This window comes from Lutra lutra, chromosome 10 (genome assembly GCF_902655055.1).
Source record: "Lutra lutra chromosome 10, mLutLut1.2, whole genome shotgun sequence".
Lineage (NCBI taxonomy): Eukaryota > Metazoa > Chordata > Mammalia > Carnivora > Mustelidae > Lutra > Lutra lutra.
This window is the reverse complement of record NC_062287.1, coordinates 14,226,853-14,252,786: the sequence shown is the minus strand read 5'-3', so window position 1 is coordinate 14,252,786 and position 25,934 is coordinate 14,226,853. Positions and strand designations below refer to the sequence as shown.

At 41.7% G+C, this 25,934-nt stretch overlaps 1 protein-coding gene across 1 annotated transcript in view; it reads left to right on the top strand.

Annotated features, from left to right (window-relative positions):
* SMIM35 (small integral membrane protein 35) overlaps window positions 1-25,934 on the top strand; it is a 65,730-nt gene that overhangs the window by 36,410 nt on the left and 3,386 nt on the right. Inside the window, exons 2-4 of the mRNA XM_047690963.1 lie at window positions 23,674-23,790; window positions 24,830-24,863; window positions 25,527-25,659. Coding sequence (XP_047546919.1) covers window positions 23,674-23,790; window positions 24,830-24,863; window positions 25,527-25,626 — 251 coding nt within the window. The 3' untranslated portion in view covers window positions 25,627-25,659. The remainder of the gene's footprint in view (window positions 1-23,673; window positions 23,791-24,829; window positions 24,864-25,526; window positions 25,660-25,934) is intronic.

Here is a 25,934-nt window from a genome sequence, read left to right as displayed (position 1 = left end):
GCTGCAGTCTTGGTTTTGCACCCAAGGACTCCCAGTGCCTTGGTGCTGGTTCCCGGCCCACTCGCGGAAGAAGTGCCCTCGAGGTCCAGAGCCACAGGGTCGCGGTGGAAATAGAAGGCCAGGACAGGGAGGGTTGGAGGCCTGCAGGTGCAGGCTGACCAGGCAGCTGGCTATGGCCTCCACGTCGCTGGAATAATTCTGGCAAATCTGGGAGCTCCTAGCTCGTGGGCAGTGGGGGCTAAACTCAAAAGCTGGCGTTGGCTGGTCCCCGAGGCAAGGGGGTGGTCGTGAAGATGGCTCCAGAGGTTGCTGCTACAGAGGAGGTTGAAGGATGGTTGGAGGCTGGAAGAAGGGGCTCCCTGGCTCTGTTCCGCCCAAACAATGTTGCAGCAAGAGAGAAACTTGAGGGATCACAGGATGCACTGTATGTATGGGGATTTTTTGGAGCTCAGTACTGCAACTGTATTTTCTCTTCCTATGGTTTCCTTAATAACCTTTTCTATTCCCTAGCTGACTTTATTGTCAGGATACAGTACAGAAGATATAGAACATACAAGATATGTGTACATCGACTATTTATGTTATAAGCAAGGCTTCCATTAAACAGGCTATTAAGTTTCTGGGGAGTCAAAACCCGTGTTTGTCCAGTGTTTGTCAAGTGTAAATTTTAAGGCTCACAATTCAGAATGGGTTTAAACAGTTTGAAAAAAAAAAAAAAAGAACTGAACTTTGCATCATTTTATTGCATTGTTTGATGAAATGAACAATAAAAGGGACTCTGGGTTCCAACTGTGGAGAAACTAGGCCCCATAAAACTTGATGGATTGGGGAGCAAAGGGAACCAGATTTACCAGAAGTTGGAGGAGCTCAAAGTATCTGGTTTTCTATTGCCACAGCTGGACCTTGGGCCCTATTGTCTCCATATCTGCCTTCACCAATATTAGTCCTAATACTTAAACCTACCACTTCCCACTGAGGTTGATTACACTGAAATTTTGAATTTTAACACTTTCCTCTGATTTTGTTTGATGTATTTGCTAATTTTATTGTTTGTTTTTAAGCCCCTTGGCAGTAGGGAGCTAAAAGTTAGAGAGATCCATCCACTTGTTAGAGGTTCCCTCTAAGTAAGGAGGGTCCAACTGCTTTTTTGGGTTTTGTTTTGTTTTTTAAATTTTATTTAATTTAATTTTTCAGTGTTCCATATTCATTGCTTATGCACCATACCCAGTGCTCCATGCAATATGTACCCTCCTTAATACCTACCACCAGGCATACCCAACCCCCGACCTCCCTCCCCTCCAAAACCCTCAGTTTGTTTCTCAGAGTCCATAGTCTCTCATGCTTTGTCTCCCCTTCCGATTTCCCCCAACCCACTTCTCCTCAAACTGGTTTTTGATTTTGTTTTTATCAAAATAAACTGGTAAATGGGAGTTGGAGGGGCATCTAGAGGGAGGTCATGGTATAAGTGGGTGGGCTGACCATTTGGAAACTTTCCTGGTTTTAGATCAGCTCATCCCCATAGTTTAGGAAACATTGTGTTGCATGAAGGGTAATACCTGCGTTTTCCCAAACCTGGCAGACTGGCCAGTGACTAAGACTTCTTTTCTGGAATGTGAGCAGATGGGACCCTAACTGTAAGGATTTTGGTACCTCAGCTTTTTGCGTGGATTTTAAGCATTATATCTGCACAATACTTGGATCATAGAAAATACATTTCAGTGTATTTCTTTGACTTTAAGGATTTAGAGACCTCTTCTTTCCAGCTGCAAGTGGGTATAATTATAGATAAAAATAGGCTGTCATTTTTTTTAAAACAGCTTTATTTAGGTGTAATTCACATAATACATAATTCACCCATTTGAAGTATATAATTCAGTGATTTTTAGTGTATTCACACATATCTGCAACAATCATCACAATTTTAGAACATACTTACCACCTCAAAAAAGTTCCTACCTAATCCCATGCCCTTTATCTATAAACCCCCTTACCTTCCCATCCCTCCTACCTCCTACCCCTAAGCAACCTATAACTGCTTTCTAGCTCTGTAGATTTCCCTCTTCAAGACTTTTGTGTGAATGGAATCATATAATATGCAGATTTTTGTGAATGACTTCTTTCACTTAGCATAGTGTTTTCAAGGTTTGTCTAAGTCATAGCATGTATCAGAACTTCATTTCTTTCTGTGGCCAAATAGTGTTCTGTCATATGGATATATACCACCTTTTGCTTATCCATTTGTTTGTTGATGGACATTTGGGTTGTTTCTGTCTTTCAGCTATTACAAACAGTGCTGCTGTAAACATTCACATACATATTTTTCTGTGGGCATGTTTTCATTTCTTTTGGATGCATACTCAGGAGCTTGGAATTGCTGGGTCAAAAATTCTGAAGAACTGACAGATTATCTTCCAAAGTGGCAGCACCATTTTATTTCCACCAGCATTGTATGAGATTTTGAATTTCTCCACGTACTCAACCAATACCCAACAATTATCTAAGTCTGGCTCTCCTAGTGGATGGGAAGTGCTATCTCACTGTGGTTTTGATTTGTATTTCCCTAATGACTAATGATGTCAAAAGCATCTTTTCATGTGCTCCCTGGGCCATGCATATATCTTCATTTTAGAAATACTTATTTAGATTGTTTGTTCATTTTAACATTGGTTTGTCTTTTTGAATTTGAGTTGTAAGAGTTCTTTATTTTGGATATAAGTCCCTTAAAAGATACGTGATTTGTAAATAATTTCTCCCATTCTGGGGGGACTCTGTTTATTAATGATGTCATTTGAAGCCCCAAATTTTACATTTTGGTAAAGTCCAGTTTTTTTTTCTTTTATTGTTCATGCTTTGGGTGTCCTATCTAAGAATCTTTAACCAAATCCAGGGTCATATTTACCCCTTCAATTTGTTCAAAAAGTTTTATAGTTTTTGCTCTTACAGTTAGGTCTTTGACCCATTTTGAGTTAATTTTTGTATATGGTGTGAGGTAAGGGTCCAACCACATTCTTTTGCATATGGCTATCCAGTTGTCCCAGCACAATTTGTTGAAAAGATGGTTCTTTTCCCATTAAATGGTCTTGGCCTCGCTGCAAAAAAATCAGTTGATTATAGTTGCATGGATTTATTTCTGGATCCTTAGTTATATTCCATTGATCTATATGTTTATCCTTGTGTAAGATCACAGTCTTGATCACCATTACTTTGTAGTAAGTTTTGAAATTGGGAAGTATGGAACCTATTTTTTTTTTCTTCTTTTTCAGGACTGTTTTAGCTGTTCTGGGTCCCTTGCAATCCTGTGTGAATATTAAAATCCACTTGTCAGTTTATACAAAGAGGTCATCTGGAATTCTGATAGGGTTGTGTTGAATCTACAGATCAGTTTGGGAAATATTGTTGTCTTAACAATGTTAATTAAGTCTTCTGATCCTAGAACATGAGATGTTTCCCCATCTATTTTGATCTTCTTTTTTTTTCAATAATGATTTATGAAATTCAGAGTATAAATTTTGCACTACTTTTATTAAGTTTATCCCTAAGTGTGTTATTCTTTTTGATGCTATTGTGAATGGCTGTTTTGTAATTTCATTTTTGGATTGTTTGTTGCAAAAACTCAACAGAGTTTTATATATTGATCTGGGGTCCTTCAACCTTGCTGTGGGTTCCTTATAAAGGCTTTTCATCAAGTTGAGGAAGTTCCCTTGTATTTGTAGTTTGTTGAGTGCTTTTATCATGAAAGGGTGTTGGATTTTTCAAATACTTTTTCTGCATCTATTGTATAATCATGTAATTTAAAAAATTCTATTGATATGATATATTAATTGATTTTCACATGTTGAACCAACTTTGCATTTCTGGGATAAATCTCATTTGGATATGGTGTATAATCCTTTTTATATGTTGCTGGATCCAATCCTTTTGTTGAGGATTTTTGTGTCTAAGTCCATAAGAAATATTTGTCTGTAATTTTCTGACGATATCTTTGTCTTGTTTTGGCATTAAGGTAATACAGGCCTTAAAAAATGAGTTGGGAGTATTCCCTCCTTTTTTGTTTTTTGGAAGAGTTGGTGAAGAAGTGGTTTTAACTCAGTAGTGAAGACATTTGAACTTAGGCTTTCTTTTGTGGGTAGGTTTTTAGATTACTGATTTAATCTCTTTGCTGGTTATGTTTATTTGGATAGTATATTTTTCTTTGAGCCAGTTTTAGAAGTTTTCGTCTTTGAGAATTTGTCCATTTCATGTACATTATCTGATTTGTTGGTGTACAGTTGTTCATAGGACTCCTTTATACTCCTTTTTATTTCTGTAAGGTCGGTATTTCTATCCCTTTGTTCATTTCTGATTTTAGTAATTCGAGTTTTCTCTCTTTTTGTTTCTTGGGTAATCTAGCTAAAGGTTTATCAGTTTTGTTAAACTCTTCAGAAAACCAACTTCTGGTTTCCTTTATAATCTTCACTGTTTTTCTGTTTTCTATTGCATTAATCTCCTTCCTTCTTTTTTCTGTAGGTTTGGTTTGTCCATTTTTCCAGTGTCTTAAAGTGAAAGGTTAAGCTATTGAGATCTTTCTTCTTTCTTAAAGTATGCGTTTACAACTACAAAATTCCCTGTAATCACTGACTTAGCTGCACTCCATAAATTTAGGTATGTTGTGTCTTTATTTTCATGCATCTGAAACTGTTTTCTGATTTCTCTTTTGATTTCTTATTTGTCTCATTTGTTATAGGTCATATTTAAGAGCTTGTTGTTTAATTTTCATATATTTGTGAGCTGCTTAAATTTTTTCCTGCTGTTGCTTTCTAATTTCCTTCCACGGTGGTCAGAGAAAATACTTTGTGTTATTTCTATCCTTCTAAATTCATTGAAATTTGTTTTATGCGTAGCATATATAGTCTATCCTGGGGAATGTTCAGTGTGCACTTGAGAAGAATGTATATTTTATTGTTGTTGACTAGAGATGTCTTTTAGGTTGAGTTGATTTGTAGTGTTGTTCAAGTCCTCTGTTTCCTTGTTAATCTTTTGTTTAATTGTTCTATCCAATCTTGGAAGTAAGACACTGAAATTTTCAACTATTGTTGAGTTGTCTGTCTCTCCATTTTTGTCAGTTTTTACTTTATATATTTTTGTGCTCTATTATAATTATTATACCTCCCTGATGGATTGACCCTTTTACCATCATGAAATGTCCTTCTTTATCTCTAGTAACGTTTTTCTTTTTAAGAAAAGGAAGGGAGAGGAGAGAGGGAGGAGGAGGGAGAGGGAGAGAAAGAGAGAAACTTAAGCAGGGTCCAAACTCAGTGTGAGCCTGATGCATGGCTCTATCTCCCAACCCTGAAATCACAATCTGAGTCAAAATCAAGAGTTGGACACTTAAGCGACTGAGCCACCCAGATGCCCTTCTAGTAACATTTTTAAAAAGTCTATTTTATCTGATGTAAGTGAAACCACTCCACCTTTCTTTTAGTTGCTATTTGCATGGTGTGTCTACTTTCGTCCTTTTATATTCAACTACTTGTTTTTTTTTAATCCAAATTGTAGCTCCTGCAGATAGCATGTAGTTGAACCATGTTGTTTTTTTAACCCAGTCTGACAGTTTCTGCCTTTTTATTTGATTATTTAATCCATTCATATTTATTGCTATTATTGATGTGGTTATATTTATATCTGCCATTTTATTTTCTATTTTCTGTATGGCTTATGTATTTTTGTTTTGTTTATCTAGTCCTCCTTTACTGCTTTCTTTTGCATCAAGTGGATATTTTTCTAATGCAGCATTTTAGATTCTTTAATGTTTCTTCACCATTTTTAAAAAAGTGGTTGCTCTAGAGTTTACCATATACATTTTAGCTTACAAGAATCAGCTTTAGATTTATACTAGCTTAATTCCAGTGATGTTTAAAGACATTATTTCTACATAGTTCTAGTTCATTTTCTCCACTTCTGCGTATTATTGTTATACACATCACATCTATTATGTTACAAACCCACAATGCACTATGTTAGTCTACTAACTGCAGACATATCCTTAGCCCAGTATAGCTTTGCTCCTACCCACCTCCTTTGTGTTATTTTGACAAATATTACATTTTTCTATGTTATAGGTCCAACATTACATTATATACATATTATTTATACAATTGCTTTTTAATTAGTTATAAGAAGGAAGGAGAGAAATATGCATTTATACTTTAAAAGTAATTACATAATTATCTTTATTGGTACATAATTACCTTTGTTTTCTTTGTGTGGATTTAAATAATCATCTGTGTTGAACAAGAATGGTAAGAATGGGCATCCTTGTTGTGTTCCTGATCTCAAAGGGAAGGCTGTCAGCTTTTCCCCATTGAGGATGATATTTGCTGTGGGTTTCTCGTAGATAGATTTTATGAAGTTGAGGAATGTTCCCTCTATCCCTGTACTTTGAAGTGTTTTAATCAGGAACGGATGCTGCATCTTGTTAAATGCTTTTTCTGCATCAATTGAGAGGACCATGTGGTTCTTCTCTCTTCTCTTATTGATTTGTTCTATCACATTGATTGATTTGCGAATGTTGAACCACCCTAGCATCCCATGGATAAATCCCACCTGGTCATGGTGGATAAGCTTTTTAATGTACTGTTGGATCCTATTAGCTCAGATCTTGTTGAGAATCTTGGCATCCATATTCATCAGAGATATTGGTCTGAAATTCTCCTTTTTAATGGGGTCGTTGCCTGGTTTGGGGATCAGGGTAATGCTGGCTTCATAAAAAGAGTCTGGAAGTTTTCCTTCTGGTTCTGTTTTTTGAAACAGCTTCAGGAGAATAGGTATTATTTTTTCTTTGAGTGTTTGGTAGAATTAAATAATCATCTAGGATCATTTCTTGCAGCTCCAGGAACAACCTTTAATAGTTCTTATAAGGTGGGTTTGCTAGCAACAAATTGTCCTAATTTTTGTTTTTCTGGGAAAATCCTTATTTTGCCTTCATTTTTGAAAGATAGATTTGCTGAATATAGAATTCTTGGCTGATTTTTTTTTTTTGCTTTGAACAATTTGAATTTTGTTACTCCACTGTTTCTGGATTTCATTGCTTCTTCTGAGGAGCTACCTGCTAATCTTATTGGGGGTCCTTTGTAAGTGACCATGACATATTTGTTTGTGGATCTCTTTGTATTTATCATATTGAGGTTTATTGAGTTTCCTGGACATATAGATTATTTTTCAATACATTTGGGATGTTTTCTGCCATTATTTAAAAAAAAATGTTTTCTCTGTTTTTTCACTTATTTCATTCTGGTACTCCCATTATAGGTATGTTGGCGCACTTTTTGGTGTCTGCCATTTCTCTGGGCATAGTTCACTCTTCTTCATTCTTTTTTTTCTCTGTTTTTTTTGTATTATCTCTACCAATCTAGTGATTTGAGTTCTTTAATTCTTTCTTCTGCTGGTTTAAATCTGCTGTTGAGCCCTTGTAATGACTTTTTTATCTCAGTTATTGTACTTCTCGTGTCCAGAATTTCAACTGACTCTTTTTATAATTTCTATTGCCTTATCGATATTCTCTATATTATGTGACCTTGTTATCATATCTTCCTTTACTTACTTAACCACACTTTCCTTTAGTTCTCTAAAGAGATTTTAATGGGTATTTTGAAGTTTTTTTTCTTTTAAATCCAACATCTTGTTGCTCTCCCAGAGCAGCAATTCATGTAATTCATGTTACCTGCTTTTCTTTCTGGAATATGTTTTATACTTTCGATTTCTTTGCGTTGTCATATATTCACTTTTTTTGGCAGCTGGTTCTCCCCACCCCAGGCTTGCTTTTGTTTCTTGTTTAGTTTTTAGTGATTGGCTGGATTATTTTAGTGAAGTCTCCTTTTTCCCATTAGTTTTCAGCCTTTAATGTTGTTTGCTCCTGAGGGAGATGCAGCTTTGAATATTCCCACAGTTACCCAGGGATGACAGTGGTATTTGTAGTGCTCTCTTCCTTGCTTTTCTCCACCACACCCAGCTGTTAAACTCCATTAATTGCTGGTTGATTCCTCTGTTGTTTTCAACAAGCTATGTGGTATTAATTGCTCTACAAATGAATCCAGTCAAATTTTGGCTCCTTTGAAGGAATAGTTTCTGAGGTCTCTGTTTGACATGTGTTTTGGCTCCACAAAGTTTTCTCCCAGCTTTCCTCATTCCCTGGTTTTCTCCTACAAACTAGCTAGCCTACAGTTAAGCTGTGTTTTCATTAAATCCCTGAATCTCCCTTCATTTGCTTTTCTCTACGACCTCCACTGTGCTGAGAGCAAAGCTTAGGTTTGACTCTATGTTCTGTTGCAAAGGAAGCCAGTTCCTGTGGGAAGATATTATGAGCTATCTGTTTTATGGCCTGCCCCCCCCCCCCTGAAAAACCTGAGCCAGGCTATGGGGCTAGGGTTGGGGACAATGGCAGATCCGTCTTTGAGAGCCACCTTTCCTCTAGGACCTGAGCCCTCAGTGGGTGGGGAGCAGCAGCCTGAGGTCCTCTTGATTTGTCTCTCCTGGTGTGGAAGCTCGCTCTCATAAGCTGAGGCAGGGGGAATCAGGGCCTCAGTATTCTTAGCATGCCTTGCCCAAGGTGTTTCCTCCATCCAATAAAAGGCAGCTGGCAAGAAGAGGAAGCCCCCACTTCTCAGCTACACTCACCTGGGACTTAGCCTCTGCAACAGTAGCTAGGGGCAGGATGAGAAATGCTGAGGCCCTGTTCCTCCTGGGAAGAAATCCCTCTAATTGGGTGTGATGGGAGAGGGAGCATTGTGCTGTTCATGGATGCAGCAGTCTGGAGTGGAGTCTCTGCTGGGCTGAGTGGGGGGAGGGAGGTGGTGGTCTTCGTTCAAATAGCACATATGCTTGCCTTTCCTACCAGATTTTCATAGATTTTCTTGCATAGATATTTCTTCATTTGATATTTGCCCTTAGAACCATTTCCAGAGCTTTAAGTGTTTTTTTTGTTGTTGTTGTTGTTTTCATTTTTCACAAGTTTCATTGGAGGAGTGTAAGTGGCTCTTCTCATGTTGTCATGCTAGCATTTTCTTCCTCTCTCTCCTTTCTTTTCCTTTCTTTCTTTCTTTCTTTCTTTCTTTTTTTTAAAGATTTTAAGGGAGATTTTGAGGGAGAGCACAAGCAGGGGGAGCGGAGGGAGAAGCAGGCCCCCTGCTGAGAAAGGAGCCTGATGTGGGACCCCAGAATCATGACCTGAACCGGAGACAGATGCTTAACTGACGGATCCACCCAGGCGCTCTGCATTTTCTCTCTCTGACTCCTTTATTATTCAACAACCTTAAAGAGGCTGTTACAGAGCTCATGGACCAGGGCAGTAAAATCCTGTTTTGGCCTGAACTAGTTATCTAATTAACTGAATATAAGCCTTAATACTATATCCCTTCCCCTAAAACTACCTGCTCAGCTGCTGGATGTTTGGATTACTGATTCCATGTATTCCATAGCTGAGATGATAATTACCCAAATTCAAGTCACTGTCTCTTGCCTTCCAAGTGGTCTCCTTGCCTCTCTATTGGCTGTCCGGTAAGTTACTCTACACACATGTCAGAGTTTTTCTTAGAACACATTTGGTCACATTATACCAGTTAAATGTTTGATTGGTTTCCCATTGCTCTTAGAATAAAGTTCAGACTCCTTAACATGTACTATAAGACCCCATTTATCTCTTCCTCTTCCTCCTGTGTCCCTTTCTCTCGGTGCCCCACTTCCTGCTCCTCTCCTCTGTCCTGCACCAGAACATGCTCTGCTCTCACACTAGTCTTTGTAGTTCTTATTTTACATGTCCCATGCTCTGTCCTGTTTCAGGCCCCTTGCACACGTTGTTGTTTGCCTTAAATGCTGCTTTTCACTTCTGATTCAGGTCTTGCTTAAATGTCATCTCCTCTGAGGAGGCTTCTCTAATCTCCCAGAATAGCTCATGTTCCCCTGTTCTGCAGGCACTCTGACACACCATACTTCCTAGAATATGTGTTTTTGATCAACTGATTTCTAGGCTGATTATTTAACATACCTCTTCCCTGTAGAGCATGAGCTCATGAGAGCGGGGATCCTGTCTGCCTTGACCACTTTATGACCAGTTCTAGTGCAGGACCTGGCACGGAACAGGAACTCCACAAATACTGTCGAGTGTATGGGAATGTGGGAATGAATGCTGCGTGGAGCATAGACGGCCAAGGATAGGAGCTTGGTCCTGGGGCTCTACTTAGAGATGATAGGGAGTCAGAGGAAAAGTTCAGGAGAAAACTCCTCACCACTTAATATTCATAATTACAACCTGGTCTTACCAACTGGCAGCCTAATGGACACATATTCCAATTCTTGTGAAGAATAGCTTGCATATAGAAAGAATATCTTGTGAAGAATATCTTGCATATAGAAAGTAGTCATTTCCCTCTTCCTTCTACCTTGACACTGTGGTCCCCGAGCCTGGGAATTGTGAGGTTGCTAAAACAGATTGAGACCGTGATGGCTTCTTTTTAAAAAGCAATCAGCAACAACAATAACCACATTGCTACTTTTAATACTTATTAAATGCTATGATAGAAAGACATTATTTCAAAGAATCTATTAGTTTGAAGCAGTAGGTACTTTTATTTCCATTGGATAGATAAATAGCTGAGTTTGGGAGAGGTTAGGTGTCTTGCTCAAAGACAAATTTTAAGTAGAGATTCAAATTCATGGCTGTTTGGCACCAGCGCTCAAATTCTTAACCTCTGTTTTGTATTGCCCAGGGATTCTAGAATTCTGTAAGTGGTTTCTTGCTGTCTGACGGTCTTCTGAAACCTCATGTAAACTTTCATTTGAAGTGCTTCTTGAAACTTCTTCTATACCTATAATTGCCTTGAGAGAGGGAGGCTTCCCTTTCATCTCTTATCGAGAGATCATTGAAAACCAAAATCTGTTCTAAGCATTCTGTGTTTGAGTAGATTCTCTTGCTATAGACTTTCTTGATTTTACAAGGACATTATCAGGAAGCCAAATACAACAAAAACGATAGGAAAATCCCCTTGACTCTACTAATAAGGCAGCACATAAACAAATATGGAAGAGAACACACAGGGGTTTATAAAATCTAAACCCTATTTAAACTTATTATGTCTAAAACCTTCAAGTTTGTAAAATGCTTGTCAGAGGTCTTAGAACCAGACAGGAGGGTAGATTTGAAGACATATCTACAGGATGAAGTTTTGATGAGCAAAGTAGTGGAAACACACATCTACATTAATAAGTGAGAGGCTGTTTATCTCAGCAACATGGTTCTGGTATAACTACCTTGAAGCCTGCACGTTCCAGAATCCTTGCTAATTGGTCACCAAGAGAAATTCGTCAGATATTTAAATTAGAAAGCCAAAATTAAATAAAACATCAGATAAAGTCTCCTTGCTACCAAAATTGTTCAGAACTTGACTTAATTGAAGGTATCTCACCCTTGTTAAACTCTTATCCTGATTATAGACATTTTTAAATGTATACAGATACAAATGCTTAACATATTCGTTTATTTGAATGCACAAAAATAAGAAAGACAAAAATGGTACAGAATCTTACTTTTCATAAAATTCTTGTGTTTTTTTTTTAATTAGACTAACATATGTACCTGGTAATAAAATCGAAACCACGAGGGAAGATATTAGATAAAAAATAAAATCACCTTTCCACCGCCACCCAGATCTGGCTCTGGCAGATCACTGTGTTATTTCTCTTCTGTGTCTGTCCAGAAAAATTATATATACATGTGTAACAAAATGTATAATCTTTTGAAAAATAGACATAAGATACATAAATGTGTTTGTATAACTATTTGTACAAAGTGTATGCATGTAACAATATACTCTCTTGGAAAATATACATAAAATATATAAATATATTTATACAAATATGTGTATAAAATATGTAAATATATATACCATACATACCATATTCTTTTAAACTTTGCATTTTTCATTTATAAAATGCTCTGGAGATTTTATAAACCATTAAACAGAGACCAGCTGCATTTTAAAAATTACTAAATTTTATTTTGCAATGATTATAAGCTTATAGAAAAGTTGAAAGTATATATAAAAAAAAGTAAATCAGAATTTTTTTCCCTGAATGATTTGAGAATAAGTTATTAGCCTGATGCCCCCATCACAACTCAACAGAGTGTGTTTCCTTGCAGAGATACTTCCCTACATAACTAGGATACAATGGTCAAAATCAGAAAATTAGTATCAGTATGTTACTCCTTCAGATTGTTCAGGTCCTGTCAATTGTTCAGCACTGGCTTTTATAGCAGAAGGACCCTGTTCAGAATCACAGGTTGTAGTTAGTTATCATGTCTCTTTAATCGGCTTTGGTCTGAAACATGTCCTCAGTCTTCCCTTGATTTTTGTAACCTTTACCCTTTTGAAGATTGCAGGCCAGCTCTTTGTAAAATGCCCTCCATTTGGGTTTGTATGATGTCTCCCCGTGATTTGGTTCAAGTTCTGCATCTTTGGCAGGAATGTCTCGGAATGAAGCCGCGTTCTTCTCCCTGGCATCCTGTCGGGAGGCACATCTTTTGTGTGTGGGTCATTGCTGCTGATGTCCACTTTATCACTTGATTAGAGTGTTTGCCAGGGTTCCCCTTTGTCAAGTTAGTTCTCTTTCTCAAAATAAATTTTTGTGAGAAGGGATTTGAAACCATGTAAATATCCCATTATGCACTTAGCTTTTCATTAGTTAACTAATATCTGTATGGATTTAGGTTTCTTTGCTATCCAGTGGGTTATTAGCGCTATAATTTATCTTGATGTTCAAACTATCCTGATTCGGCCAATAGAAAAGATGGGGTCCATTATCAAAGGAACGAGACTGAGACAAAGTGAAAGTTATGCAAAGTTTATTCTATGCCAAGCATTAGAAGTCAGACTCTGAAGAGAGCGACCCCCGCCTTGGTCTTACAGGCTAGTTTTTATAGGGCACAACCACAGACCTCTACATATGTGGCTTTGGCTGATGGGATGTCTCCTACCTGTCTGGCCTTATTTAGGTGTGGGTTTTAGCAACGGTTACCCAGAACTGATACCAGTAACTGCTGAGGCGTTTATTAAACAACAAAATGGCTACCTAGGCAACATGGAGTCACTCTGGCTAAGTAGGCCCAGGCAGGCCCTAGGGGTTTAACAGGTTTTTTTTTTTTTTTTAAAAGATTTTATTTATTTATTTGACAGAGAGAGATCACAAGTAGACAGAGAGGCAGGCAGAGAGAGAGAGGAGAAAGCAGGCTCCCTGCTGAGCAGAGAGCCCGATGCGGGACTCGATCCCAGGACCCTGAGATCATGACCTGAGCCGAAGGCAGCGGCCTAACCCACTGAGCCACCCAGGCGCCCGGTTTAACAGGTTTTAACGTGGAATCGGTCCCAACAGAAACTGGTTTATATATCTTTTGTCATGGGCTTGAACTTGTGACCCTGAGGTCAAGAGTCTCACACTCCAGCAACTGAACTAGCCAGGTGCCCCTATATGTTCTTTTGACATGCCCCTGTTATTCTTTAGACCCTTCTTTTTTGAGGTGGGAGCAGGGGACAAGATTTACAAGTTCATCTGGTGCTTTTCCTGCCAGTCCTGGAATCAGTCTTTTATCCAAGGAATCCTAGTTTCCTAGAGTAGAAAATGGTAATCAGAAGCCAAGATTTTGGTGGTAGATGTGTTCATTGATAAGGGAGCCCAAGCCAGGTAAGGAGGGTATTCCTGAAGGAGTGATCTGGCTCATGGAATCAGGACCTGAGTGGGATGAGGAAGGCATCCATGGTGGGCTTGAAGGGGATGGCCCAGCAAGGGGAGTCAGACCCATGCAGAGTGCAGAAGATATCCCCTGGAAGAGTGGCCTGGCACAGGGTCAGGGCCCACACAGGGTGAGTTGAAAAGCCATGACAGGGCAGCCCAGTCAGAGGTGTCAGATCCCAAGCAGGATGATGAGAGCATGGAGGGCAGAGGGTGGGCAGCAGAGATAGGAAGTGAATACATAGAGAGGATTAGTCAATTAACAGAAGCCAGATTTCTCACTCTTGGATGATGGAATAAAACTTCTGGTGTTATATTGGAGTTATTATTTTTTAAGATTTTATTTATTTGACAGAGACCGCAGGTAGACAGAGAGGCAGGCAGAGAGAGAGGGGGAAGCAGGCTCCCCGCTGAGCAGAGAGCCCGACGTGGGGCTCCATCCCAGGACCCCGAGATCATGACCTGAGCCGAAGGCAGAGGGTTTAACCCACTGAGCCACCCAGGCACCCTATATTGGAGTTATTGATGTGCACTCAGATTTTTCACATACAAAAAGATATAGAAATACATGGAGATGTGTATGTTTGTAGCTCTGTCCTCACTAGGGCTTGAGAACAGCAATGCCCCAAAATCAGTGAGATCATGACCTGAGCCAAAACCAAGAGTTAGATGCTTAACTGAGTGTGCCACCCAGGTACCCATCTTGTGTCCTAGTTTTGGGAATTTTTGTGTCCTATGATTTGGGAAAATATTTTTTGAGAATATTTTCTGTTTGATTTATTGGGTTTTCAACCTCAGAGTTACCAGTTTTCCTTCAGTTGTATAATCTTTGTCTTCCATAACTATTAGCTTTTTCTCTAATTGCTCTAATTTCTGAGTTTTTCTTCCCCATCCTCTATGCTTTTCTTAAGCTTTGTCTCTAGGTCAATAATTTCCTTTTTAATGATACCTGTTCTATTCCTTGCTTTTTATATTGAATATAATATCTCCATAATAATATGATGCGGTCCTTGATTTGTTTCTTTAATCTTTGTTTCCCTGTAATCTTCATTTTAATGCATGGTTTTAGTAAGCACTTCTAAAGAGTCAAATGATTTTGAGGTGTTTACTCCTATTTTTTGAGTAATGTTCTGTTCTAGGTTGGGGTTTCGGTCCTTCTTTGCATTTGGTTTTATCTATATACTTATACAACTTTGCATGTGCAGTTGCTATGCCATTTATTTGGGTGGCTATGTCCAGACATGCTATTTGTTTGACATAATGATAACTGACTATATTGTCCTGCATCCTAATTTCAGAGAGGGAAATTACGATTTCACCTCAAACCACATACTCACAAATTTCTTCTTCTCTCAATTCTTCCCTTTCCTTCCCCATCTTCTAACTACCATTCACCCTCCTTTGTTCTCAGATTCTTCTTTTTCTCTTCCACTTTTTCCTCTTTCTTCTTCATCTTTTCAAGTACACTTTATGCCAGTTTCCTTCTTTACTAAAAACCTGAGTTTCCTAGATCAGTACTTTCTATAAGGACAAGCATGGGCTTATTTGTGAAGCCAGTTGGCACAGGCTTTTTCCAAAGGGGTTTTAATGGAGTCGGTGATTTTTTGGCCATATCTAGGAATACTGAAGTCCTACCATTGATTACACAAAATCTCTGGGAGAGATGTATATAAAGAAACAGGAAACAAATGTTAAAGTAAATAAAGTAACATTATATCAGAGGTTTTGTGTCTCAAGTCCCCACACATCTGTCTTGAAAACTTGGCTAGAATAATGACCATGGCTGAAGATGCTTGGGCATTTTTTTTTTCTGTCCTCCTTACCCAAATCCAAATCCTGAATCTTAACCACACTCTGGCTTGCAAGGACAGGGAGCTGTCATAAGGAGAGTGCCTGAGCATAAGTGAGGGGGTTATGATGGTAGACTGGTTGCTTGCTATTCAGACACATAGAAGGAGGAAGTGGAGTAGAACAGTCAAGCCTGTGACCTTCTGACATTCACTGACTCGGCCCACTGGTGAACTTGGGCCAATCAGCATGACTGAGAGGAGTAGTAAAGCAGGTTGGGAAAGGAGATGTAAAGGGTAATCTTGAATGCTTCACTTCCCCCTAGAGCCCCATGGTCCTTTATGGGATCAGGACTAATAAAAGATCACAGTAATAGTGACTCCTTATTAGCCATATGGCAACTGAGCTGGACACAAATCTGCATCTTAATGATAATAGTGGGGGGCTGAGAGAAATGCTCCCCTCAATCCAATAAGTCATGAGTAATACAAAATAGGACTCAGAATTTTTTTTTTAAAGATTTATTTATTTATGTGAGAGAGAAAGAGTGTGAGCAGGGCGGGGTGGCAGAGAGAGAGAGAGAATCCTTGAGCAGACTCCCTGCTGAGCATGGAGCCCTATGCAGGGCTGAATCTCAAGACTCTGAGATCATGACCTGAGCCAAAATCAAGAGTCAGATGTTCAACAGACTGAGCTACCCAGGTGCCTCAGGACTCTGATTTTAAATAGCATCATTTTAACCAAGATGCCCTTCAACGGACGAATGGATAAGGAAGATGTGGTCCATATACACTATGGAGTATTATGCCTCCATCAGAAAGGATGAATACCCAACTTTTGTAGCAACGTGGACGGGACTGGAAGAGATTATGCTGAGTAAAATAAGTCAAGCAGAGAGAGTCAATTATCATATGGTTTCACTTATTTGTGGAGCATAACAAATAGCATGGAGGACAAGGGGAGTTAGAGAGGAGAAGGGAGTTGAGGGAAATTGGAAGGGGAGGTGAACCATGAGAGACTATGGACTCTGAAAAACAATCTGATGGTTTTGAAGGGGCGGGGGGGGGGGTGGGAGGTTGGGGGAACCAGGTGGTGGGTATTGGAGAGGGCACGGATTGCATGGAGCACTGGGTGTGGTGCAAAAACAATGAATACTGTTACGCTGAAAATAAATAAAATAAATAAATAAAATAAAAAAAAATAAATAGCATCATTTTAAACAAATATCTTAGTGATCTGAAGCTGTTTCTGGGTCCTGTGATTATACGCCTCCCTGCTGTAGGTAATGAAATGGTGAGCCTTTTCTAAGTTGATGGTAGTGAATGTATTAGGGATAGCTTCAGTGATGAGTTAATACTGTTCCCTAACTACTGACATAAAGAAGCTTCATATAAACTATTCAGAAAAGTGTTATCATAGTTTTGGAGATGCCATCTAAAATTTTAAAAATTTCTGTCTAATAGCCTTGCAGAGCAAGTCATTTTAAGCAATAAAGTATAATGAAAGGGTTATGGACTTCGGAGCCAGAAATAACTGGGTGCATAGGGCCCCTCAGAGTGGGCAATTACTTAGCTTCTATGAGCTCTTTTTTATAGTTTCCTTAAAATATAGAATGGCAGGGGCGCCTGGGTGGCTCAGTGGGTTAAGCCTCTGCCTTCGGCTCGGGTCATAATCTCAGGGTCCTGGGATCGAGTCCTGCATCTGGCTCTCTGCTTGGCAGGGAGCCTGCTTCCTCCTCTCTTTCTCTCTGCCTGCCTCTCTGCCTGTTTGGTCTCTCTCTGTGAAATAAATAAATAAAATCTTTAAAATATATATATAGAATGGCAATAATATTGCAGCCTAAAAAAGGAAAAACAAAAAAGTGATGGTAGATTTTTTTTTCTGAGACTTGCATATCTGACAGCCTATTTGGAAAAAACAGAGAGAATTCTCACCTATAGCACCATCTCTGGGAACAACATTGTTTTATTGACCCTTCCTGAGTTAGTGGAGAAGGAACAGTTAGTTAGTGGAGAACGAACAGTTTTTATTCAGTTTATTAGTTTAACATAATGTCACAGTTACTGAGACTTACATGAAACCTGCATTTCAGCACAATGTATCAGAGTTCAAAGAAGTACTACTCCCCTACATAAGATTGTAGGGTTTTCCCTGTTCCTCTTGAATCATTGCTATAGTAGAGCTATCCTAAATGATTTCTGAGGAAGTCTCTGGCTGTGCTTGAAGATCACTCCACCTCAGCACAAACATCTCACAGGAGAGAAGAAGGGTCAAGCTTCTTTATTTCTACCGAGAAAATATACCCCAATATATTGATCTGCTTTGTCTGGTTCTAAATCTTTGGTTTTGCTCTTTATAACCAACACAGAGACTCACCTCCTGTCCAAGGTCTTACAAGACGCCATGCCCTTGTCTGGCATACTTTCCACCTTATACATACACTGTAGTTGAAAATAGTGATTCTTACAGAGGTTTGGTAGAAAGGAAATGTAATCGTCATCTTCCTATAGCTGGCCCAGGGGTTTTTGATGTAATGAAAAGGAAAATAGGTTTGCTATCAACCGTGGGTGCCAGAATTCCTCATTGGGAAGGAAAGGTATTATTTGAGTAGATAATTGATGGACTCTTTAAGTTTAAAAACTGGCCAAATATTTCTTCAAATATTTCTTGTTCTTTTCTCTTTTAAGGACTCCAGTTACACATGTACTAATTTGCTTGGAGTTTTCCCACACCTCACTGGTGCTCTTTCCATTCATTGTTTTTTTTGTTTTGTTTTTTCCTCTCTGTATTTCATTTTGAGTAAGTTGGTGTTGCTCTGTCTTCAAGTGCACAGCTTTGATTCTTCTGTAACAATCTGCTGTTAATCCCATCCCAATATATTTTTCTCTTGGATGTTGTGGTTTTCATTTTTGGAGCTGTGATTTGGATCCTAAGAATAAATCTAGCAAGAAGGTAAGGAAAACCCTTAAAAGAGGAAATCGCAAAACATATGATAGCTTATTAAAGATGATACAGGGATGCCTGAGTGGCTCAGTTGGTTAAGTGCCTGCCTTCAGCTCAGGTCATGATCCTAGGGTCAGGGGATCAAGATCTAAATTGGGCTCTCTGCTCAGCGGGGAGCCTGCTTCTCTCTCTGCCTGCGACTTCCCCTGCTTGTACTTGCTCACTCTCTCTTTCCTGACAAATAAATAAAATCTTATAAAAATAATAAAAGATGACACAGATAAATGAAAATATATGCCATATTTATAAATTTGAAGACTCCACATCAGTTTTACCCAAAAGAACCCATAAATCCATGGCAATCCCAATCAAGGCCCTAATAGAGGTTTGCAGTAATCTTGAAAAGCTGATTCTAAAATTCACAGGGAAGGGCAAAGTATCCATCATAACTTACATGTTTTTGAGGGGGAATTAGGAGGAGTATTTATTTTGCCAGCGATCAAGATTCAATTTTTATTATGAAACTATAGTAATTAAGATAACGTAGGAGTGTTAAAGTGATAAATGTTCAGACCAATAGAAGACAATAGAGAGCCCAGGAAAAGAAACAAACATATAAGGAAAACTTGTTATATGAAAATGACAACAATGAAAATCATAGGGCAAAGTATGGAAAAATAACTTCCCATATAAAAATTAGATCCTTACCTTAGAACACATCCAAAAAATGAATTCTAGGTAGATGAGTGTTCTAACTGTGAAAAACAGAACTTTAAAACTTTTAGAAGAAAACTAAGGTGTATATCTTGAAGTAGGGATGAATTTTTTTTTTTAGAGATTTTATTTTTATTTTATTTTATTTTAGAGAGCGAGCAAGTGGGGGGTGGGGCAGGACCAGAGGGAGAGGGAGAAAGCCAAGCAGGCTCCATGCCCAGCACAGAGCCTGATGTGGGACTGGATCTCACGACCCTGAGATCATAACCTGAGCTGAAATCAAGAGTTGGACACTTAACCGACTGAGCTAGCCAGGTGCCCCAAGATGGATATCTTAAATAAGAGTTTTTAAATGGATGGATGGATTTAACTAAGTACACATTTAAATTCTGCTCAAAAAAGATGCCATAAGCAAATTTAAAGGACAGACCACAACCAGGGACATCAGGGGACTCTTTTGCAGATTTCTGGAAATCAGTCTGTGCACCCTTCCCCTCTGGTGTTCTCGTCCCATAAATTTGAGCTGTGTTGGTCTCCTGGGTGCCAGACTCTCCTCGACCTGGACTGCTGGCTTCTCTTTGGGTCACACCTCCCTGTACTTGGGAGTTGGAAACCCACCCCAGGCAGTAAGCTGGGCAGTCACAGAATGCCCTGTGTTTCATTTCTGCCTCTCGGGAATCATCACCTTGCAGACCTTTCTCCAATATTTTACCTATTTTGTCTGGTTTTCTAGTGTTTAACTAGGGGGTGGGGAGAGTAAATCTGGTCTGTTATTCTGCCATGGTCTGGAATGTAACTAATCCCACCATCCTTTTTATAAAGTTTAAAAATAAGGAAAACAATTACATATATATACACACACACATATAATAAGGAGAAAGGAAATAGTATAAAAAACATACCTAGGGAATCTAAGCATCAAATTTGAGAGGACAGTTACTTGGAGAGGTAGGAGAAGGCTACTCTGAAGTTAATAAGCAGTAATGTTGGAATTTTTGAATTTTTGAAGCTTAATGGTAGGCACATGGATGTTTATCATGTTAATCTGTGTACTTCTTGTGTGTGTAAAGTATAAGAAATGCAAAGGTATACAAAAGGGAGAATTAAGTAAAGAATATTAGTTAAAGATGGGGCACCTGGTTGGCTCAGTTGGTTGGGTGGCTAAGCGTCTGACTCTTAGTTTTGGCTGAGGTCATGATCTTGGGGTTGTGGGATTGAACCCATGTTGGGCTCCTTAGTCAGTGCTGAGTCTGCTTGAGATGCTGTCCCTCCCCCTGCTCGCTGTCTCTCTCTCTCTTTTTCTCAAATAAAACCTTGGGGTGCCTGGGTAGCTCAGTCAGTTAAGCGTCTGTTTTTGGCTTAGGTCATGATCTCAGGGTCCTGGGATGGAACCCCCATCAAGCTCCCTGCTCAGCAGGGAGTCTGCTTCTCCCTCTGCCCCTCCCCCGATTGTTTTCTCACATTCTCTCAAGGGAATAAGTAAAATCTTAAAAAAAAAAAAAAAAAAGGATATCAAGAGCGGAAAAAAAAAAAAAGGAGATTAAAGAGCGGCCTAGGAAGATAAAGAGGTGTGAAATAGAGTAATTCGTGTGTCTGAAATTCACCTCAGCCAGAAGGCACCATTTTGTGGGTGAGGACAAAATGGTAGCCAGCACAGCTGGTGCACCTCCTTCCCTCATCAGCTGGATCTCCAGAAGACCTGTGATTTCCCTGCTGGTGCTTTCCTTCTGGTACTTTCTTTGATGAAACCCTTCAAAACCTCAGCTTCCACCAGCACTGCAGATACTTCTCCCATGCCTTGTTGAGTCATCTGTCCACCACTCGTGAGTCACCCCCTGTCGCTGGGGAAGACTTGAACTCTTGGGTTCTTGTCACACTTTCTGTGACCCACACAGATGGTCTCTTGGACTTCAGCCTCTCTGTTTCTTGCGCTGCTTTCCTCAGTGAGCGTCTCTTGCTTGGAGCTTCACCGTGGTCCTCTGACTGATTTCCCTTCATCATCATCATCCCCCTCCCCATCGCCTGTTCTTAACACAATAGCCAGTGGACTGTCCTCTTAATACATGGAATCATGTCATTCCTCTGCTCCGAATCTCTCGCAACCCCTTCTTGGTCAGAGGAAAACCCAAACTGCCTTACTGCCTTCTACTCACTATACACTATCATAGCCGGCTCCTGTTACCCGTCGCCTGCTGCTGTCCCCCAGTCCCCCCACCCCCCACTTCACACAGGGCTCCTCAATGCTCCTGGAACCTCTACCCAGCATGTTTCTGCTGTAGCCGCCTGCATGGCATATCTTCAGCTCCTGTGGGGTCTTCTCCTCAACTGTCACCTTCTTCTCGAGCCCGTCCCTGACTGCTTTATTTAAAACTGTACTCCTGTCCCCACAGAGCTTTTCATCTCTTCCTCTGCTTTCTTTCTTTCTCACTACCATGAATCCCCTTCCAGGATGCTATACAGTTTATTTCTTTACTTTGTTTATTGTCTGTCTCCCTCCACTGGTATGTAATTTCCACGAGAACAGGGATTTTTGTATTTTGTTTATTGCTATAAGGCAAGGGTCTAGAAAAAGTGCCTGGCACAGAGAAGATGCCATTAGTGGCTTTGGGGATCCCTGCCCCCCCATCTCATGGGGATGTAAGGAGTCGGGAAGGGTGCGTAGTCCCTGATGTCATGTGCTTATGTGGACACTCATGACAATGGCCATCATCTGGACAGGGCTGTGAGCCTCAGCCAGGAAGAGGGCTGCAGAGATGTCCCGAGATCCCAGCTGTGTGACTCTCTGTGGTTGAGAGGGTCTCTCTGTGACTTCCCTGCTTCTCCTGGGGCTAGATATCATTTGGTTGCTTGCATGCCATGAGTGGGCACAGCAGCTCTCCAAGGCAGTCTGAGGCTCCATCCGCCACGGTGTTCCCTGCAGCCATCCTTCCTGCACTCTTGTCTTTCTGGGGCTCAGTCCAGCTCTCTGGTCCCACACCTCTGCCTGGAAGTTCTGTTGCCTCCCCAGGGCTCAACATCGGATCAGAGAATGAGGACTTCCTCTCTCTGGGACCCACTGACAACTTTTCAATGCTTTTTTCCTACTTCTCTCTTAATCTCTTGTTTTCCCTCTCCTCCCTCCCGCTGGAGATCTTTCTCCTAGTATGACGAGGAAGGCAATCTTGCTTTGGCTCATCTCTTGTTTAAGTTGTGAATCCTTTCTATTTTGCTAAGGGCCTGGGCTTTTGAAATCAAAAAGTAGGAAGACAGACCCTTTCTTTCTGCATTTGGCACTCACATGCTTTGCTGGGATGCTTTCATGGGAAGAAGGGCCAAGGGGCATGGGGGAGGGAAAGGCTTGGGCAGGGGAGATTGTGAAATATTTTAAAAGGACAGTCACACCGTGTGATACTGATAATGACAACAGCAACACCGTTGTAGTTCACATTGTATACACTAGTGTATGCCGAGTCTCCTAGCTGCTCTCTGCAATACACTGCCATTAATCAACATAGCAAGTCTACGTGTATTTATTACCATGCTTATTTTCCATAAAAGCAAATTGAAGTCTAGTGAGGGAAAGGGAATTCCTCAGGTCCCACATTTTGCAAATGACGGGCCTGGGCTTTGGAAGCAAATCTGCTGTGCTGAAGGCTAACCACTATGCCTCCTGGCCCCCGGCAACACCCCAGAGCCCCAGGACCCTGGGCCACGGAGCTGGGGATCGGTTGATTCTTACACACTCCTGGTGCTCATCCAGCAGAGTGATGCTGGCCTTCTTCTTCCTTCACCGGCCTGCCAGGTGGGTCGCTCCAAGGTGTCCCCATTGTCAGCCTCTTTCTGCTGGCTTCCCTCTCTGCTGCCAGTTCAGCTTCAGGCCCATCTCATCTCCTTGGAGAGGTCCAATCTCCCTCCCTTCTTCTCTCCTCCTCCCCTCCTCTTGCCTCTCCCCTGCCTCCCTCCTTCCCTCACCTCCCTTCTTTCCTTCCCTCTCCCCCGTCTCCAATCCCCCACCGTCCCTCCTCCTTCCCTTTCTACCTTGGTTTGGCTTTACAAATAAAATATAAATTTAGCTAAGAGCTCATACCACAAAAAGGGAAGAAATGATATGTATAAGCGGCAGCAGAATTTACAAGTAAACACCCTGCCATTCAGTCCCCGGGCTTTGTGGGGAGGATACTAAGGATCTTCTGGTCTCCCCTCTTGGGGCCTCGAGGCTGCCCTTGACCACTGAGCAAGGCTGAGGAGAGACCTGCTAGGCTCTTCCCCCAAACTGCAGCACATTTTCCAATAAGCAGAAGGCCTGTGGCTTCAGGAGGCCCTCCCAGCTCCAGTCTATCTCTGTGGTCAAGGACTGGGACTTTGGATAAACAAGCTAACACTAAAAACTTGGGTATCTGATGCTGCTATCTTAGTGGGAGCCGTCATGTTGATGGCAGTGGGGAGGGAGGGAGGAGACTTGGGCAGCCGACAGAGGAGGCCATGTCTCTGCAGGTGAGGACTCCATCAGCACCCTGGGCCTGATCCTCGGCGTGGGACTCTCGCTGCTGCTTGTGTCCATCCTAGGCTACAGCCTGGCCAAGTGGTACCAGCGCGGGTACTGCTGGGAGGGTGAGTGAGTGCCGGACCCCGCCAGCCCAGCCCTGGCCTGCCCCTCCTCTCTGTAGCAGTGGGCACGGCTGGGTGGGGCTGCACACCCTTCAGCATGGTATCATGCAAAAATATTTCCTGTGGTGACTGCAGTGGTTGAAGACTTGAGTGGGGGTGGCAGAGCACTCGAATGGTTGGGGGTGGTGGGGTACTGGGCCTTGACTGAGGGAGTGAGGCCTCTGCCTGCCCAGTTGGAGGCTGTCTCTCTCTTCCCTCAGAGCCCACCAAAGTCTATCCCCAAGGCCTGCATGGGCCTCGAGGCCAGGCTGGACAGGGGGCCCCCACTCTGGCTCCTTGTGCATCTCTCCCCCTGCCTGTGGGTCTTGGGGCCCTTTCCCAAGCTTGCTTCAGCTTCCACTTCCCTGGGAGTCTCCCCGAATTTGCTACTGCCCTCCCAGCTCTGAGCCATATCGGCATTTCCCATGGGACCTGGGAGAGCTGGCAGGGCGTGCTGGGACCCCCTGAGGCAGAAGGCATTTCTCGGCCTGCAGCTGACTTCCATGTCTTCCATGAATGTTTGCTGAGCACCTACTCTGTGCCAGTGTACTTTGCCTAATAGGATTTTCTTTAAAATTCCAAGTAAGGTTAGAATTCTTAGTTTTTTATAGATGGAGTAGGAAGGCTAAAGTCACAGGGTTCAAGAGTGGTATAGTCTGGAGTCAAGCCCAGGTATGCTTCTTTTGGGCTCTACACTAGGACTGCCTCTTTCCCAGGGCAATCAGGGCAAATCATCCTTTAAACATCCCTTAAAGGCGGGAGAAAAGGGGGATGCCTAGCCACAGGATCTGCCCCGCAAAGCTGGTGGTTCTTTCTGGGAAGTTGGGCGTGCGGCAGGCAGAAGCCAATGAAGGAGCTTGGGACCCTCCCACAGCATCCTGAGGTCCAACCCAGCCACCTTGCTCCTCCCAGATCGGGTGAGGGAGCACCAGATATTCCCAGAAACGTGATGGACTGGTCTCCCTGGAGGTACTAACCCTCTCTTTTCTGATTGTCTTTCTAGGGCCTAATTTTGTCTTCAACTTGTACCAGATTCGGTGAGTAGATTCAGAGCAGATCTGGGTGGCGTTAGGTATGGAGCCCAAATGCCCTGTTTCTCTTCCTTGTCTCCTCCCCATGCTCCTAAGCAAACAAGAGAAAAGGAAGGAGGTGGGGTCTATTTAGAAAGTACCATGAATAAAAACTTGAGCATGGCCAGGATTGTGGGAAACCCTGCTGATGGTGATCCTCTTAACATTTGCCCCCAGGCAGGGACCAGCCATACCTTTGTCAGCTACTCATAGTTTTCTCAGGAAGAATCTATTGTAGCAGGTATTGTGGTATTAGTTTCTAGGGGGTATGATGAACATAGTCTCTGTCCTTAAGCATTTCACTGTCTGTGGTGGACACAGACTTGACTACAAATAATATCATCTCGGGCACAATGTAGTGTCAGAAGAGAAGAGCAAGTGGAGACCATCAGGGACTTAGGGAGCGGGGGTCAGAAAATGCTCCTACAGCCCCCTTATCCGCTCGCTGCCCCCGGGTGGGCCTGCTCTTCATCTGGCCCTGGGACGTGGGCCAACTCCTGTTCTGGAAGATGGGTTGGTTGAGAAGCCATGGCCAGGAAGTTCTTCCCATGCTCTGGCCTAGGGAGTTGGGCTCCCAAGGAGAGTCCAGGTTCTCAGCCCCCCAAGACTTGATTGGATCATCTTTCTCAGGAACCTGAAGGAGCTGGAGGTGGGTCCACCCTTCACCATCAGTGGCCATGTCAGCAGTTTGGATGGTGGCTACATGAAGTTCTCTGACAGGCTAGTCTGATGGGGCAGTGCCAGGCTCTGGAGCCCGGGAGAGGTGAGTGGTGAGTTCCTGAGTAAATCTGATCCCTGGTAAGGTCTTCGGATGGCACAGGCGCCCAAGCCTAACACCAGGGACTATTTGGAACCCAAGAGATGATTCGCTTCATCTCCTCCCCGCGCCCCCCGCCCCCCACTTCTCAGGAGTGGGTCCACGGGAGATGATCTCAGGTGCCAAGGCCCAGGGTCATGCTGTCCTCACCACCTGCTGGCAGCAGACTGCTCCTTTCCACCTGGGCACCCAGTCCACGTCCTGCCTTTCTTTCCTGGGGA